Below are 17,154 nucleotides of genomic sequence, written 5' to 3'. Positions count from 1 at the left end.
TGAGCAGACAACCTGAGAGGAGCAACTGTTCTTATTGTTGTATCCTCTTTGTACTGAACTTTGCACATAGAAGAGGTAAAAGGCAGTGAATTTGATCCTTAAAGGGAACTCCACTAGATGTACACATTAAAATGTGTTTACAGATCTTGCAGTTGTGAAAAAAAAGTAGTAACAGGCCTTTTTTTTGGCTCCAGAGGAAGCTGCATGTAATCTGATAAATCAATGATTTCAGGTAGATGCTAAGATGCATTTTGGGTAATGTAGGCGCCACTGGTTGAGCATATCCCTCCTATAATCTAATTAAACAAAAAGGATGTAAAAGAAACAGCAAAACCAGAGATATCACAGGTTTTACACCTGGCGCCTACATTACCCAGAATGCCACTCAGCCACAGAGTGACATCATTGCAGGCAATTTGTGAGATTACATTCTGCTTTGTCTGGAGCCACAAAAGGCTGTATATTCCCTTTTTCCCCAATATATGCAGTAGTTCTCCCCAAGACTTGAAAACTCACTTTAATGTTTAAAAATTGGTGGAGTTACCCTTTAACGTGAAGACAAGGACTGACGTGCTGGACCTCTCCGCCCTCATTAAAAACCTTGTGTAAATAAAAATGTGGTTGGTGTTGTACTTCTGGTCACCTCATCCAGTCCGAATGATTCTCTTGTGACTGCTCAGGCAGCGCTGCATAAGTTCAGCGTGACGTTTCTCTAAATAAGGGCGTGAAGGTTTCGATTTTGGATTGCCAACCAGTTCACCTAATAGGCACGTGACAATAGGTCTGACGGAGCGGCTTCGTCACATGATTTCCCAACTGCGAAATGTTAGAAGTAATGCCTCACACTGTCAAGAGTCAGAGTTGAGTCCTGCTCATCCACATAACTCAGCCGAGCAGCTATGATCAACAAACAACACCATATATTAAAATAAATACTAATTAATTGTACTAAATAACTATAGTTTGTCATGAGTACAATAACACAAAAATACCCTAACCGTGTTATTGACTGTAACGTTTACCGAAGTAATATTTAAACACGATACACCAAAAGTCATACTTTTACTCAAGTATGAGTTAACTTGCATATTAGATGAATTAACTGGCATTCCAAAATGAAAGCACTTTCACGCCCTGATTTAGAGAAACGGCACACTGAATTTACGCAGCGCTGTCTTGAGTTTTGGTCACAAGCATGAGATGTATTGAAAGAACAGCACCAGCCACATTTTTTATTCACATGAGCTGTTGAAACCAGGGCGGAGAGGACCAAGCGTGTCAGGCTGACTTCAGGAAAAGTCTCCTGTGGCAGCCTCTCACACGTCAGTCATTCAAGTTAAAGGGTAACTCCACCCATTTTTACACATTAAAGAGAGTTTACAGGTCTTGGGGAGTACTTACTGCATATGTGAGAAAAAAGGAGAGTATAAAGACTTGTGGCTCCAGACAAAGCAGAATGTAATCTCATAAATTGCCTCCAATAATGTCACTCTGTGGCAAAGTGGCATTGTGGGTAATGTAGGCGCCAGGTTCTGGAAGACAAGGTATAAAAAAAAAAAACGGAGATATCTCTGATTCTGCTGTATCATTTATAACCATTTGTTTTTTAAAATAGTATGTTTGGTTGTCCTTTAAGGTCGATTTATTTATTTGGTTTGCGATATCATTACTTTTACTCAAGTATGTCTACTTTAAGCAACACTGCTCAAAACCGTACCCAAGTGCATTTACTCAATTATTGTGCTTTTTACGAGGTAGTTGTACTTTTTCTTGTTCTTTACATTACATTTTGGAGGAAGCATTTTTTTTTGTTGTTGTTGTACTTATCTGCCAAAGCTAAACTATTTTGTTGGGAGAGGATTTTTTTTAAAAAGTACAGTAGGGAACCATCTAAACTTTTACACAATCTTCGCAGCTCGTGTCACGCTACGACCCATTAGCAATGTCATGGCTCAGATGAACTGGTCTGCCAGCATTTCTGACGTGGAAGCCCTCCTGTTGCACACTCATTAACCCCTCTTGCTCCAGAATCCAGCAGCGGAGGGCTGAACACGCCTCTGTGAGATCAGGAGGAGGAGGAGGAGGGGGGGATGTGACGCTGCTGCTGGTACATAACACCAGCACGCACTGTCTGCTGCGACAGGCAATCACTTTCTCATTCACTTTTACATCCCGGGGAGCCACCAACGACGACCTTTGTACATCGAGGTAGAGGGAATTACAGTGTCTTACCTTCGCTTTCTTCTTTTTAGCCGCGACTTTGTGTGTTAGCTCTCACAGCTGGAAAGTTGCTTCCCTTACGGCCAACGTGGGCATCAGCCTCCATAAGGTAGCTAGCTTAACGTTACTCGGGCGTTGGGGGAGGTTTACGCTAAATGAGAGGCTGTGGGATTTAAAAACAAGAAGAAGAAAAAGAAAAACAACTATTAATGCTCGGGGAAGCTTCCTTTTTAAAGCCTCTGAGCGTTTTCACCAGGTCGAGCTATAAATAAGCAGGGTGCTAATGCTAAATGCTAACGGTTGCACCCACATGTCTGCAGAAGAAGAACGTAGTCTGAACACAAGCTAGTGTCTGGTCTGCCAAAAGTTCAGCTGCTCGGAGGCACATTAGTGGATTATTAACGCATCTGCACACGTCTGATACATTTTTTATGATGGTCTTAATGGGGAAGAGATTACCTACTTGTTTATGCTGTTGTAAATTTTAATGAGGCAACATCGGAAGCTTATAGCTGTGACGGTTCAAATGAGGTAAAACCTCCGAAATCAGGTAACGTCTGCGCCTGTGGGAACATTTTTTTGTGTCAGATGTTAATGGTTTACACAAGTTCCCAGTTAACTTGGCTGTTTTTAATTATGACTTTTTTTTTTTTTTTTTTTTTACATCACTAGATGCTTGTCAGGTCGGGTACCAAATATCTGGCAGCTGCTCGTTACAACAATTCCCCTCCCTGCTAACGGTTTTGCTAGCATAACATCTCTTCTCGCACCAACAGTGCTCCGGGTTGTTAAATCACGCTAATTGCTTCGGTGACTATGTAAGCTGATATTCCGGTATTGTTTCATGTGGGTTAATGGCACGCTGTGTTCATTTAACTCGGGTTAACATGTGGTACAATGCCTCTCCTTCGTGTTCCTGAACATGTGAGATACAGTCTTATCAACCTGCCTGCACACGCATGGAGTTGGCATGGAGCTCGGGGAACGCCTGCAATCCGACGCCAAACTCGCTTCATGAATCTGCTAAATTAGTGTTGCATCTGTCCTCGAAAGGGCGTTTTACGAGATATAGAAAAATTTAACAACATGCAGCATCTAAATGCAGCCGGTCTTTAATTCGGCGTGTATTAAACGCCCCCAAAAGACGATGACTATTAATAAACGTCAACTCATGTAGGGGCGTACGTAGTTCTGAGGTGAGGGGATGCTAACACAGCGACTAGCATGGCTAATGATGCAACACGGATGACTCGCGGCGAGGATGCTGCGTTGTCGTTTAACGATATAAACCACAAAGACAGGTATGAAGTAAATTCTTGTGAAACACGACGGTTGCAGTGACAGCAGCTGATGTTTGCTAGCTGCTGATCATGTAATGTAGGTCACCAGGCCAGTAAGTAGACATTGACGCTCACGTAGTGTGGAGACATTTTGAGGATGCTCTGTTCTTTTAAGGGGTAAGGTTTTAATTAATCTGTGTTTTTAAAAGTGCTAATATACGTGGATTTCGTAAAATGTATTTATAAAAGGCGTGTGGCAGTAGGTGTAGCGGTTCAGTTGGATGTTAGTGGGTCACCCGGCCATGTTTTGGCTCAGACGCGCGGTCGCGTGGGGACGACTGCGATGTTGTCAGTTGTCATCTTCGGTCGATTTTTGTCCTGTAAATAATAATTTTAATAATATTTTAGCTGGAGAGGCAGGCAATACGCTTTTTGAGCGCAAATTCGAAGGATTCCTACCGTGACGCATGTGTTGTGTTGAACTTTACGTGTCATTTTATGTTAACTGACTGTGTTTAACCTCCCGTGGTGTCGCTACAGTAGGCGTGCAATTTAATATTAATTTGTTAGAAGTTTATTTCTGGATCATTAATCGCTTGTTTGTGGAAGCGGATGAAGCGATTGCATCTTGCACCTGCCGCGCAGGCGCACTGGCCCCCCCCCGCTGTCTGGGAAATGTTGATGTTGCTATGGTTATCTGTCTCCCTATGAGAAGGTCACCAGAGCTCTGCCTGCAAAGAGGATGTGCAGTGTTGTTGCAGAGCATCATGAACATCTGTGTCTTGAGTCCTGAGCTGCACAGCTGATTGAAGTTGCCTCTCATTATTTTTGCAGCATGGCAGATTACCTAATCAGCGGTGGCACAGGCTACGTCCCAGAAGACGGACTCTCAGCCCAGCAGCTCTTCTCAATCGGAGACGGCCTCACGTACAAGTAAGTCTCGCATCCTAAATGTTAAATCTGAGTAAAGTGATAAATTATATCAAAGTAAGGTCTCCTTATTTTAACACCTCACCTAGCGCGCAGTGGTGGGTGAAGTGTGCGCAGCAGTGCTTTGTAATGGCCAACACATTTTGAATCAGCAGATCTGACCAACAGTGCGTTGTCTCCGATGGTCATACGGCTGAAGAGCTATGCTCTAAAGGAGATGGGTTGACTTACAAGTGAGTAGAACAGTCCTCTTCAAACTGTTTTGAAACTGTGCTGTCAAAAATCCTCTTGTTAATTCAACTTGTGAATTTGTAAGAGGGAAGCAAATGACTGTCCTTCCACGCAAACTACTTAAGATGCTAAAAATCATCAATCTGGCGTGATTTCAAAGTCCATGAATGCAGTAGATAAATGAAGGGCTTGTTGGTATGCTCAACCTGATCTTGGTCATGGGGATCAAATTTGCTTCCTGGTGACGTAACTGCTTTTGTTGACTTCAACTAACCCATCAAAGAGCCCGATCTGTCCTGTGAGTGCATCGTGCTTTACAGAGCAGCTCGTGCCCTTTCTTTTTCAAATACTTTGCTGTCATAAAACTACTAATTACACCCTAATTTCCTGCCTTTTTTTTCACCGAACCTCACTCTGCTCTTGTGACAAACGAGAAATGCTTTGTATTAGAACTCATTGTGCTTTTTTCTTCTTTCTGAAATGTTTTTCTGTACGTATACATATAATCACTCTTTATTTTCTTAATCATGAATAACAAGAAGCAAAGCATTGTGCAGCTCAGTTGTAGAGGTTGTTGGACCTGTAGAGGCTCTTCTAAAACATCTCCTAATTAAATCCATCTCAGTGCTTTTCCCTCTTTGCCTCAGATCCTAACAACCACTACAATCAATGCTTGAACCTTCCCTCTCAGCATTCTCAGAAGGACCATTAGTCGATACGTTATTCTTTTAAATATATACGGTAGATGATTGTCCGTATTACTGCGTCATCATCTGAGCACCAAAGCTACATTAATATTAGAGATCTTTGCTCTAATCACGCAACTCCTCCTTTAGGAAGCTAATTAAATAGAAAACGTCTTGGTGCGTGATTATGTCCGCGTGTGATTGAATAACCTCTCCACACCGTAATGAAGCGCGACACGACCAAAGGGCAGTTTGGCACATGATCGCCTGATTTGACATCATGTGGAAAGCAGGAGGATTTTGGGCAGGATGAGCGAGTCTGCATCGCTCGTCTTCGCAAGCCGTTTGTCCTCATACTCAACTCCTAATACCCAAGTGTGACGAATACAGTTACCACTGGTAGGTTTGCTACATTTCTTTGAAGCACATGTAATATTTCTGTCCGCTTGAAACAAATCTTTAAGCCTCCAATGACTTTATCAACACTTATCCTTCCAGTGACCTTGACAGCAGGATATTGATCATTTGTCTCTAGTTTCTTTGTTTTATTAGTGGGAAACAGAAAGTAATCCGCCCACAGAAATTGAGATGCAAACACAGGAAGACAGAAACGGCTTTGAAAGAGACACAGCTTCCTGTGACCTTCTACCAGGTGTAGAAATCATGTCTTCAATGAAGCAACTCTTGAACATCATGTTTCTTTCAGTGCTCGCTAAAATGGCCCTGAAAGTGAAGGTGCACCGGTGTTTTCTGCCTGGGAAAAAAGACGGAGATGGGCGAATCATAAGGTTTATTAGTAGCTCTGTATTTTTTAGACATAAAATACTGTTACACAAACATCCCTGTAATCAAATCCAAAAGTGCCTCTTAGGCAGCATTCTAAGAGATCACAGACGGTCATTTGACGATCATAAAATCTGTCTTACATTTTAAAGCTAAAGTGTGAGTTGCCTGGAAAAACCAAAACCTCTCCTATAAGATCATAATGCAGTGTGAACCACAGCAGTAAAAGCATTCCTGAAGCCAACCATAGTGTAATAATAGTCTACTGTCGGTGTCTTTTCCACACAAACCAATCCATGTGCGTCAGACGTACGGATGTTACTCAGAGATCCACTCCGACATTTCCAAATGGCGTGTTTCTCTGTTGGATGTTTAGGTGTGGGCATACTACGATAGATTCTCCTGCGTACGCCCAGGGCATCTGTACAAGCAGGAAAGCACCAGTCTTGGCCTTTGGTTGTACTCTGAAACACTCCCACTTAACGTCATGCATTTGTCTACATTTAACATTCAAATGACACCACAATGAGGCATCACAAGACCAAGTGTTTTCTTTAGAGGCAAACACAATGAGGCGTGTCTGTAGCGCTGACCCAGAGTCAGTAGGTGCAGCGTGTGTGTGTGTGCTGCAGCTGAGGTTTGTGGGCTGCCGTTAAATGCAAGCAGATGCCTGCCGGGCTTCCTGCTTGTCTCCGCGCTGACGTTTGGTTTCTGGGTGGCGAAGTGAGGAGACAAACATGCAGGGTCTCCTCCCTTCAAGTGTCCCAACCAGTCCGACTATTTCAGACCTTCCTTTCTCTACAACCACACTGAGATTTGAGATCTTTTTCTCTCACCTCTCACTCCCATTTACGCTCTTATGTCCACCTGTACTGCTCACCTGTTTCACAATACTCTCCCTCTGTTCCCCGTCCCCGCCACTTTCCCACCGTCCACATGGCTCACAAAGCCTTCCCTTATTCCCCTGCCTGTTTTCACACCCATCTGCCAAAAAACACCCTCAAAATGCATACAGACTCTTGGTTTGTAAAACCAAACACACCATTCCTGTGTTTAGCTCTCGCTCCCCAACTTCATCTCCTTCTACCGCTCATTGTGTTTACACAGGCCAAGAGCTGAAAGAGGTCAGCTGTAGCTTTTTTAACGAGTACAGGGCGCACTCAGTGTCTGTCCTCAGCCACTATGCTACTTAGTGATATTCTGGGACCCATGAAGAGACATAAGAGTATCCAACAATAGGTTGCAGGCTCTGAACTGTGCGGCATGTCCTAGTTGACTTTTTTTTTTTTTTAAAGGGACAGTGCACCCCAAAATTAGAAATGCATATTTATACTCATCGTATCCATTTAGTACAAGTGTGAGCTGCACAGTTTTGGAGATATCGGTCGTAGAGATGTTACTCAAGATAATCCACAGACCTCGTTGCGAGCAGTTTCATGTAGGAACTATTTTTATTTTCTACTGAACTACACCTGCCAACTGTATCATTAAAAACAAATTAAGATATTGGACACCAGTTCCTGAATGATACCAACTTTGTGTAATGTCATATTTGTACCGAACAGATTTCATAAACAGTTGGTGAGCGCCGTGTCAGGGTGTAACTTTTTTTTTCCTGCGGGCCTCGAGACAGAAATTTTGGTAGCGAATGATGAGACTATCGAGGCAATGTTGTCGGTGCCATAAAAGTATCAAAGCTATCACAAGCCCAAACCTCCTTCATTCCTTCTGCACGGTGGTTTGGTAGAAAGAAAATGGTTCCTACATGAAACTGCTTACGGCAAGTTCTGTGTCATGATTTCTGGTCATTGCTGTTTTCAGATGCATTTTATTTTTTTATTTTGCTTGCATCACAAGCTGACCGGCCGTCTAGTTCCATTATATGGGAGAGAAGGTCGACATCTCTACGGCTACAGATAACTCAAATGATGTATTTTTATTTTTGTGGTGAACTGTCCCTTAATGGAGAGAAATGAGCACAAAGATCAGACAAGATTGATTTAATGTCTAGCAAATATTTAATCCAATGTTCATTGTAGTTCTTTAATATTGGTATGATCTTGTTATCCTTTTTTAAACGCAGTCTTGTCCAATAGTACTCGCATTTGATTGCTTTCAAATTCACCTTGTTGACTGTGAGCTACTCAGAATGTAGGAAAACATTCTCACTCCTCTTTTGCTTGGAGATATTTGGCGGTGTTATTAAAAATATTTATTCCTGTTTTTAAGCATGTCGGGCTCTGTGTGCTTTTAACCTTCAGTGTCTCTAAGTTGCATTAGCGCCTCACTTTCCATTTTCATTTCTGTCTTTCAGTGACTTCCTGATTTTACCTGGCTTCATCGACTTCACCTCAGACGAAGTGGTGAGTATGCGTGTGCAAACGGACACTATGAGAGTACCAAAGGGCATGGAAGGTCTTGTTGGTGCTCGAGGAGATTGTTGCACTTCACCGTGACATCTTAGAAAAGACATTCCTGGTTGTTTTCGAAGGAGAGGTTTGTTCGGCACCCCTCTCGTGCTGATAAACGTACGACGTGGCAGTGTTAGCACACAGGCTGTTCTTGGCAGAGCCACTTCCTAAGCCATCAGCCTTATTACAGTGAAACAAACTCTTTATGCCAGACTTCTTTTTATAACCACAGCTTTCTACAAAAGCAGTCTTGTTTTCGCCCCTTTGGAACTGTCTGCATCATTTCTTCTCTTTCGCGTCTGCCCTGCTATTTTTGCCCGATGTGGTCACCCACTGGCTGCTGCCTCACCCTTGTGTTTACATTTGTGTCTGGTCGGCTGCTCATCCAGCTCTCTCAGCAGATGACAGGGAGAGTTAATCTCGGGGCTTTTAGATGAAATCCCTCTCTTCTGCTTCGTCCATCTCAGAAGGTTTTAATCTAATTGATATCTCTAATCTCTCGCCATTGCTTTCAGAGTCAGAGAGCTGTCGTCGCTTTGCGAGATGCTTGGCGGACTCGTCCTGTTGTCATGGGTCGAGTCTTGGTCTCGGCCCAAGCTTGTTCAGCTGGATAGAAAATCCAGTCAAGCTTGAATAACACGAATGCGACCACATTTTGCCTCCATCACAACTTTTTAAATGGAGTACTTGTCAGTGAGTCAGTAGACCGGACTGTAATGTGTAATATCTCTGGGGCACATGTGGAAGGTGCGAGAAACACGAAGAGGGGCCACATGTGCGTCGAGCGGTTGTGGGAAATTCTTCGAGCTTGTGATGCTCCCGACATTCTCTCCTAACCCTCAGTTGAATTTCGCAGGTTGCGCTGCACTAAATGGAGAAGTGTTGTTAGTAGATTTTTCTCACACCTTCCCAGGGAGCCCCTGAGAAAAGCCTCCGTAGTTTATGTCTGTCGCTGATAAGGAGCAAAAGCTCTGACACTGTGGAGCTCATTTGCTGGTTTTCCCATGTGCTGGAATGTCGTTATTTTCACACAGACAGGTGAAGATAACAAAATCTGGCGCTGCTGTTGTGGATAGATGTGAAACTCGAATGTGGCTGTTTGGAGATACAGTATTGAGGCTCATTTCCATTTTCAGTGTCTGGTTTCCTTCTGAGAGGAAGGATCGTGTTCTTGATGGACCATGCATAGCACAGGCTTATTCTTTATGACACGATAAAGCTTGTAGGGGCACTATGTACTTTCGGAGAAGAAATTCAAACTCAGAATTTCAAACTCATAATTTCAGTATGAGGTTATAATACAAACTGAATAAATATGCTGCTGTCAGAGGGAAAATAGAGAATTCTCTTCTGATTTAAAACATCATCCCCAAAACTACGTAATGCACCTTTTTTTTAAATTGAGTAAATATTTACTCAAAACAAAATGTCTGCTTAGATTGGCCTCGTTAACCTCTGTCCTTCGAGGTTAAGTGCTGTTGAAACATGAAGACACTTCTGTGCAGTGCATTGTGCATCTGCCAAGTGTAGTCTGCCCCCTGGTGGCTGCTTTGCAAAATAACAGAAACAAACTCCTCTTTAGTGAAGATGTTAAAAAATGCATTGCCCTCTTTCTGTCTCCCAGGACCTGACATCGGCGCTGACCAGGAAGATCACATTGAAGACCCCTCTCATCTCCTCCCCCATGGACACGGTCACAGAGTCGGCCATGGCGATCGCTATGGCGGTAAGCAGCGACTTATAAATCTATCTAATATTTCAGCAGTTTTGACATTTCTTGCTTTGGACCAAAGTTAACATGTTGCTTTTGGATTTGGCAGCTAATGGGAGGCATCGGCATCATTCACCACAACTGCACACCAGAATTCCAGGCCAACGAGGTCCGCAAGGTCAAGGTAAACGGAGATTAGCCCTCAAAATCTTTTTTTGTGATTAATTGTTTTATGTTAAATTGTCTGAAAGAGTACAACAATAGTACAAACCTCAACCTTACCTAATTCTCACATCATTACCTTTAATCTTTCTTGTTGTCTTGTCTCTGTATAGGCTATGGTAATTGTCTTCTGTGTGTGTATGTGTTTTTTATTTGTTATTTTTGTGTGTATGTGTTTTTTATTTGTTTTTTTTTTGTGTGTGTGTTTTTGTTTCTAACTGTTTTATGGTTGTGTTTGCGTATTAACCTACAATTATTGTTTGGTTTTGACGCTGCTTTTGCTGCTTTGCAAGCACAAAGAAGGAAAAATAAGCTATTAATAATCATCATGATAGTCATGGTTGGCTTGGTTTCTCTCGCTTTCCAGAGGTTTGAGCAGGGCTTTATCACGGACCCAGTTGTGATGAGTCCGCGCCACACGGTCGGGGATGTGGCTGAGGCCAAAGTGAGACACGGCTTCTCTGGCATTCCTGTCACGGAGACGGGCAAAATGGGCAGCAAGCTGGTGGGCATCGTCACCTCCAGAGATATCGACTTCCTGTCTGAGAAGGACCACGATAAACTTCTGGAGGAGGTGTGTGTTTATGATTTCAAGAAACTGCATATCAAGGAGTTTAAAAATGTTTTCGTAGGTTGAAATTATGCTGTTTATTTTCAAGGCCATGACAAAGAGGGAGGACTTGGTAGTGGCTCCAGCTGGTGTTACGCTGAAAGAAGCCAATGATATTCTGCAGCGCAGTAAAAAAGGTGAGTAAAAGTTCATGTTTGACAAACTTGATATCAGCGTCTCTTATTGGATTTAATAACCTCACTTCCCCTCTCTATTTCAAGGCAAGCTTCCAATTGTAAATAATAACGACGAGCTGGTGGCCATTATCGCCAGGACAGATCTGAAGAAGAACAGGGACTACCCGCTGGCCTCCAAAGACTCACGCAAACAGCTTTTGTGTGGCGCCGCCATCGGCACCAGGGAGGACGACAAGTACAGACTGGACCTTTTGGTGCAGGCTGGAGTCGACGTTGTTGTACTGGTGGGTCTTTTTGTTTAAGTATGTGTTGCCAGTGGTGCCAGTTTGAATGTGCGTGAAGGCTTGTTTGTGCAGAGGCTGCTTTAAAGTATCTGAAACTGTCTGTAATCAGTTCCACTGACAAACAGGAAGTGTGGGGGCGTGTTGTGACCAACAGAAGGGCAATTATTATGGTGGAAATTCCATGACCTAATTTAGTATGACTTACTGGGAACTTTGTGCTATCATAAAATGAAGATTATATAAATTTTAAATCTGTTTTTGTAATTTCAGGACTCTTCACAAGGCAACTCTGTGTATCAGATCAACATGATAAATTATATTAAACAGAAATATCCGGAGCTGCAAGTGGCAGGAGGAAATGGTGAGTGTGAATGTGAAACGTCTGCTGGTGGTGCTGTTGTTGCTGTAATAAATATTGACAGTGTATATAAAGGACTTACAATTTAAACACAATGGAGTAGTTTGCACACATTTGCTAACCATTTTTTACATCTTTTTTCCCTCACAGTGGTTACAGCAGCCCAGGCTAAGAATCTGATCGACGCTGGTGTCGACGCTCTGAGAGTCGGCATGGGCTGCGGCTCCATTTGCATCACGCAGGAAGGTAATCATCCTTGTTTTTCAGTGCCACCTTCTCAATATAGTTGCAGCATATATAGTCTTTCTCAATATTGGAGTACCAGAGAAACAGAAATGGTATTTCTTTGGAAATAAAACGGTTAATGTCTGTTAATACGTTGTTACAAAACATTGTGAGAGCGGAACTGCTGGCGTAGAATTTAAATGTAGGCAAAACAGTAAATTGGGGCAAGTTCTACAGTAGCTGCACCTGTTCCTAAACTGGCAACGAGCTACAGTGTGAAGAGAAAAGGCTATCAGTTGCCAACGGTAACAAATACCCTGAGACCGCTCGTCGTTGTCATGGTGATCTGCCAAGGCCCCATTATGGGTTGCCATGGGGACTGGCCTCTCGTGCTCAAGACTGGTTCACCAACGAGAGCAGAAGAAACGTGTTGTAGGAGAAGGACATGAACGTGATGCTGTTTGGAACATCTCTGTTAGCAGTGAAATGAATGTTGATTTTTAATTGGTGCAAATGCAGGAAGCATACAAATGTGTGTGCTATGCAGTTTAGCTTCCAGCTTACACTGTTTTTCCAACTAGTCATACACTTTTACATTTATACGTTAAGCCTGAAACCATATACTGTTGTACATCTTTGATTGGTTGACATTAATACAACTTTTCAATCCAGTTTATACTGATTAGTCTTTCCCAGTGGTCTTCATACTCCTTAGGCTGTGTCTATTGACAAATACAAGCAAGCAATGCGGTTTAACACCCAGCATTTAGTGAAGCAATACAGTTCAGCTCCCACATGTTATTCATAACCCTTCAGCTGCTTCATTATACAAAGTTCAGCCAGCTATGCAATTTAGCTCCCAATTAAGACTCAATCAACATGCATCTTTCATCTTTTCCACACTTTTTCTTCTTTAATACGTTTATACAAACAGATTATAAACAGCACTGTTGCAGTGAGACTGTACATCAATAAAGTAGAGCATTATTTCCACACTTTTCCAACTATTCATGTGCCTTCTAACAAACCTTAAATAATTCCACATCCATACGTAATCACTAATATTGTATCCTTAAAGCCAGCTATGCAGTTTAGTGTCCAGCACTCACACAGCATTTCTTCCAAAACTGCTTTCTCTAGTCCTAAAGCAGTTTTCTTGGTCCCAATGGTCTGATCTAACCTTTTTTTTTTTATTTGTATTTTTATTACTGGATTAGTTTCCATGGCAGTCATGTTTGATATGTTTTCTACCTTCTAGTCATGGCATGTGGGCGGCCCCAGGGGACCTCTGTGTACAAGGTAGCGGAGTACGCCAGGCGTTTTGGTGTGCCAGTCATCGCTGACGGTGGGATTCAGACTGTGGGCCACGTGGTGAAGGCCTTGTCTCTTGGAGCGTCGACTGGTGAGCCTTCAAACGTTATAACTAGTGTTGTACAAGTTACTGGAAAAAAGAGGCATTAGTTACAGGACAGTTAAAAGTTATTTGGGCTGAGTGGCTTGAATGACTCCAGATGTGTCCGGTCTCTATCAGCCACCTCTGTGCAGGCGTATTGCACGTTCAGGTGCTTTGAAAGGTTTTCACTAAAATCATCTTGTCTTTCTGTTTGACATAGGAGAAGTAGTAAAAATATCTCAACGTGAATAAACTTGTCGGCCGTCATGTCCGAACAGATTCACTTCCAAATTCACTTAATCCAGTCTTCATAACAATAAAGTTGTCCTCCTGTCTCCCAATCCAGTTATGATGGGCTCCTTGCTAGCAGCCACTACCGAGGCTCCAGGAGAGTATTTCTTCTCGGACGGCGTGCGGCTGAAAAAGTACCGCGGTATGGGCTCACTGGACGCTATGGAGAAGAGCACCAGCAGCCAGAAACGCTATTTTAGGTATGTGGGAGGCTGAGAGTTGTGGAAAAACTATTACTTATGCCATTAATCTGACAGAGGAAGATTAATTGATTTGTTTCCACAGTGAGGGCGACAAGGTGAAGGTAGCCCAGGGTGTGTCGGGCTCGGTCCAGGACAAAGGCTCCATCCACAAGTTCATACCTTACCTGATAGCTGGTATCCAGCATGGCTGCCAGGACATCGGGGCAAAGAGCCTGTCTGTCCTCCGGTGAGTTGTGTGTGTGTGTGTGTGTGTGTGATTGACTGACTGGTCATAACACAGATTTTAATGTGTGTTTATATTTGACAATGTGTCTATCCCTCTCAGATCTATGATGTACTCTGGGGAGCTTAAGTTTGAAAAGAGGACCATGTCTGCACAGGTGGAGGGAGGAGTTCATGGACTCCACTCGTAAGTACAAAAACAAACCTGTATCTTTTGTGCATGGTGTCTTTGCTTCAGCGTTTAGACTTCACTATGTTCTCTGTAGGGAATCATGCACATAAAATATGATTCAAAGGTATGGTTATCATTTAAAATGGAAGGTAGACAGATTTTTAGAAGCAGAAACATGTTTGTTTTTCCAGCGAGAGAAGGTTATTTAATCTGCCATGCCCCGAAGCAGGCATGGCAGATTCAACTGCGTTTTCTTTGTTGCCTCTCACAGATGATTTCATCATTACGTTGCTAAGAAACAGCTCAGCTCCAATTATTACTGTACTTCCTAGTAGTTCCTGACATTAGCAGACACTGCAATAGAAGACAAACCTGCTCAAAAGTGACAAGAAAGAAGGGATAGTGCAGCGAAGAGTATAAGCATTTTTAATCCCCATTAGCTTGACTTGCAGTACGATCCTTTTCTAGATTAATCAAAAAGGACAAATGTGGGTTTTTGGGTTTTTTTTTTTTGCGAGTGTTTCTGGCAGCCATAATCATTTATTTTGATGCAAGTGCTGATTTCTCTCCCATTTCTGTCTCCGCAGTTACGAGAAGCGGCTGTACTGAACGCCGGGATAAGAGTGCGGACCAGCCGTGCACGTGACAAACCCAATTCAACAGTGACCAAATGTTAAAAATCGCCACTTCTGCTCAAACACGCACCGCCCACTACACCCTCTCTTCCCACCCCCTGCATCGTACCCACCGTTACACACTCTCCGATCCAAGCCAGCTGCTTCGGGGAGGAAAGGGGCAACGCAGCAGAGTGAGAACCCTTCGAACTGACACCTGAACACATGGGATATTTTGCACTCAAGAAGCGGCGTATCAGGGTTTTCGGAAACGACATGCACACCTGTATCTCGAGTATGCAGGCGATCCAATTACTGCGTGTGTGTGTTGATGGTTATGAGAGAATGAGCTGCGTGAGTGTTGAGTGTGTGAAAATAGTTTAACAGTGTGTGTCGGGACAGACAAAGTGAAGGTGCACTGTGTTGATGTGTCCTGTTAATATTAAGTCTAAAAAAAACAGCCATGGTGCAGATCCCCATCAGCATCTTTTTTTGGGGGGGGGGGGGGAAATCCACGCTTACCAGCACTCTCCTCGTCGGAAGCCTCTCACACCCAGTTCTCAAACACACTAGAGCAGAACGCAAGACGCAACACTTGTCTCTCTTTGTGCAGTGTGTCGGTATATCGTGGCAATCTTACTTACTGTTTGCATTTTTTTATTTTTTTTTTATTCATCACAAGTTAAAGCTACTTGACGAACAGTAGCTGCTTATATTTCAGCGCATAATTGTTTACTTCCTGTGTTACGGATCCTGAGGTACGAGATCCTGGCCACGGCGATTATTATGTAGTCGATTTCGCATCCTCGCAATCAGTAGACTGAACCCCGCAGTCGTTACCACTGTGGACATTTATCTCCCCTTCAAAGACTTCCTGAGCCAAATAATCAGCGTCCCGTCTCGGTGCATAATCATATGTCGAGCATGGAGGGGACCAAAAACTGAAGAGTCAGGTAGAAAAGTCAAATCAATTTAAAAGGAAAAGTTCGTAGTGAGAATACGTTTTCTCCGCCCGTCATTTGAATACTTTTAGATAAAAAAACACTTTATATTAAACCTGTATAGTCTCGAGGGCGTCAAATTGAGCATGAAGCGTTTTTTGATATGCATGTTTGTTTTTTCACTAAGCCAAACACGGCTATATTTATATTCTGCTTTATTGTAATTGCATACGTACTGCCAAGTGTATTTACACTTCCTTTGACACTTCTCTTCTTTTGTAACCTCAAAAAACCAAATTGGCGCAACAAGATGCTTGTTACCTTGTTGCTTGTTCATTCCTGGGTTCCCACAATGTGGCATAAGTTCTCTATGACAGGTTCATTTTTCCTTCTGTTTTTTTTTTTTTGTTTCTTTTTTTATTTTACCAGAGATATGCCTTGAAACGAGGATGGATATAAAGGCTGCACAGCTCAGTGAAAACGCATAATGCTTACACACCTTCTCGCCTCCTTTTTCTTACTTTGAAGCAGTGTCGCTGTGTCTGTTATCATTCAGCTTGTGTAGGGCTAGGCTTTTCTAACACTTTCATACTGGATGTCCGTCTTTGCCAGATGTAATTTTTTTGTTTTTTTTCTTTTAGTTTTTTTTAAATAAAGTCCCAGATCGTTCAAGGTTGAGTTACTTTCTCTTAACGTGCTGATGTACTTTACCCTGCACAGGGTTCACTTGACTAACAAAAGCCTTGCAATTGGACAAAATTGCAAGATGTTTGTGAAAAATTATATGGAGAAACATATACCTATATTGAGTTGGAAGTGATGGCTGCTTGTTATTGTTTCACATCTAAAGAGAAGCTTCAGGTCTATTAAATGTCTAATTTGTCAAGTACTGAGTCTTGTTAGTCCATCTAAAAAGCACCAATATAGTGTTAAGTGAGTTACTAGGTTTACAGTTGTTGTTTTTAGTGTTGCATTTTTTTTTTAATGATGTTTTCACCTTCAATCAATTGCAATATGTTGCCAGAACACACTGATAACTTCTGCAACCAGCAACCAAAACAATAAGCTTTTTAGATGGATTGAAACGACTCGGCAATCAATAAATCCATGTGGATTTTTTGAGGAATATCACTTCTGAATATGTTTACAGTAAAACACTCAACAGAGTATGTTGCTTTTGCTGTTCAGTATGGTAAAGAAAAATACAAAAATAAAAACCTTAAAACTGTA

General features: G+C 42.5%; 1 protein-coding gene and 1 long non-coding RNA gene across 15 annotated transcripts in view; one reads left to right on the top strand and one right to left on the bottom strand.

Moving 5' to 3' along the window:
* The window catches only part of LOC115595129 (uncharacterized), a 13,920-nt gene extending 11,549 nt beyond the window's left edge, over positions 1-2,371 (bottom strand). The window contains exon 1 of the long non-coding RNA XR_003986648.1: positions 2,233-2,371. This is a non-coding gene — a long non-coding RNA (uncharacterized LOC115595129). The remainder of the gene's footprint in view (positions 1-2,232) is intronic.
* impdh1b (IMP (inosine 5'-monophosphate) dehydrogenase 1b) overlaps positions 1-17,154 on the top strand; it is an 18,913-nt gene extending 1,759 nt beyond the window's left edge. The window contains exons 1-17 of one of the 14 annotated variants that reach the window (XM_030439255.1): positions 2,051-2,208; positions 4,335-4,433; positions 4,586-4,663; positions 8,445-8,493; positions 10,166-10,267; positions 10,362-10,436; positions 10,588-10,593; positions 10,842-11,048; positions 11,134-11,221; positions 11,306-11,505; positions 11,776-11,866; positions 12,014-12,109; positions 13,347-13,490; positions 13,828-13,972; positions 14,058-14,201; positions 14,301-14,384; positions 14,957-17,154. In XM_030439255.1, coding sequence (XP_030295115.1) covers positions 4,336-4,433; positions 4,586-4,663; positions 8,445-8,493; positions 10,166-10,267; positions 10,362-10,436; positions 10,588-10,593; positions 10,842-11,048; positions 11,134-11,221; positions 11,306-11,505; positions 11,776-11,866; positions 12,014-12,109; positions 13,347-13,490; positions 13,828-13,972; positions 14,058-14,201; positions 14,301-14,384; positions 14,957-14,978 — 1,629 coding nt within the window. In that variant the 5' untranslated portion in view covers positions 2,051-2,208; position 4,335 and the 3' untranslated portion in view covers positions 14,979-17,154. Of the gene's footprint in view, positions 1-2,050; positions 2,330-2,497; positions 2,771-2,930; positions 3,039-3,179; positions 3,522-3,577; positions 3,678-4,334; positions 4,434-4,582; positions 4,664-8,444; positions 8,494-10,165; positions 10,268-10,361; positions 10,437-10,587; positions 10,594-10,841; positions 11,049-11,133; positions 11,222-11,305; positions 11,506-11,775; positions 11,867-12,013; positions 12,110-13,346; positions 13,491-13,827; positions 13,973-14,057; positions 14,202-14,300; positions 14,385-14,956 lie in introns of those variants that run through there. The other 13 variants (XM_030439251.1, XM_030439256.1, XM_030439252.1 and 10 more) reach the window with 13 other exon arrangements.

Source organism: Sparus aurata, chromosome 14 (genome assembly GCF_900880675.1).
Source record: "Sparus aurata chromosome 14, fSpaAur1.1, whole genome shotgun sequence".
Taxonomy (NCBI): domain Eukaryota; kingdom Metazoa; phylum Chordata; class Actinopteri; order Spariformes; family Sparidae; genus Sparus; species Sparus aurata.
This window is presented reverse-complemented; position numbering and strand designations above follow the sequence as displayed.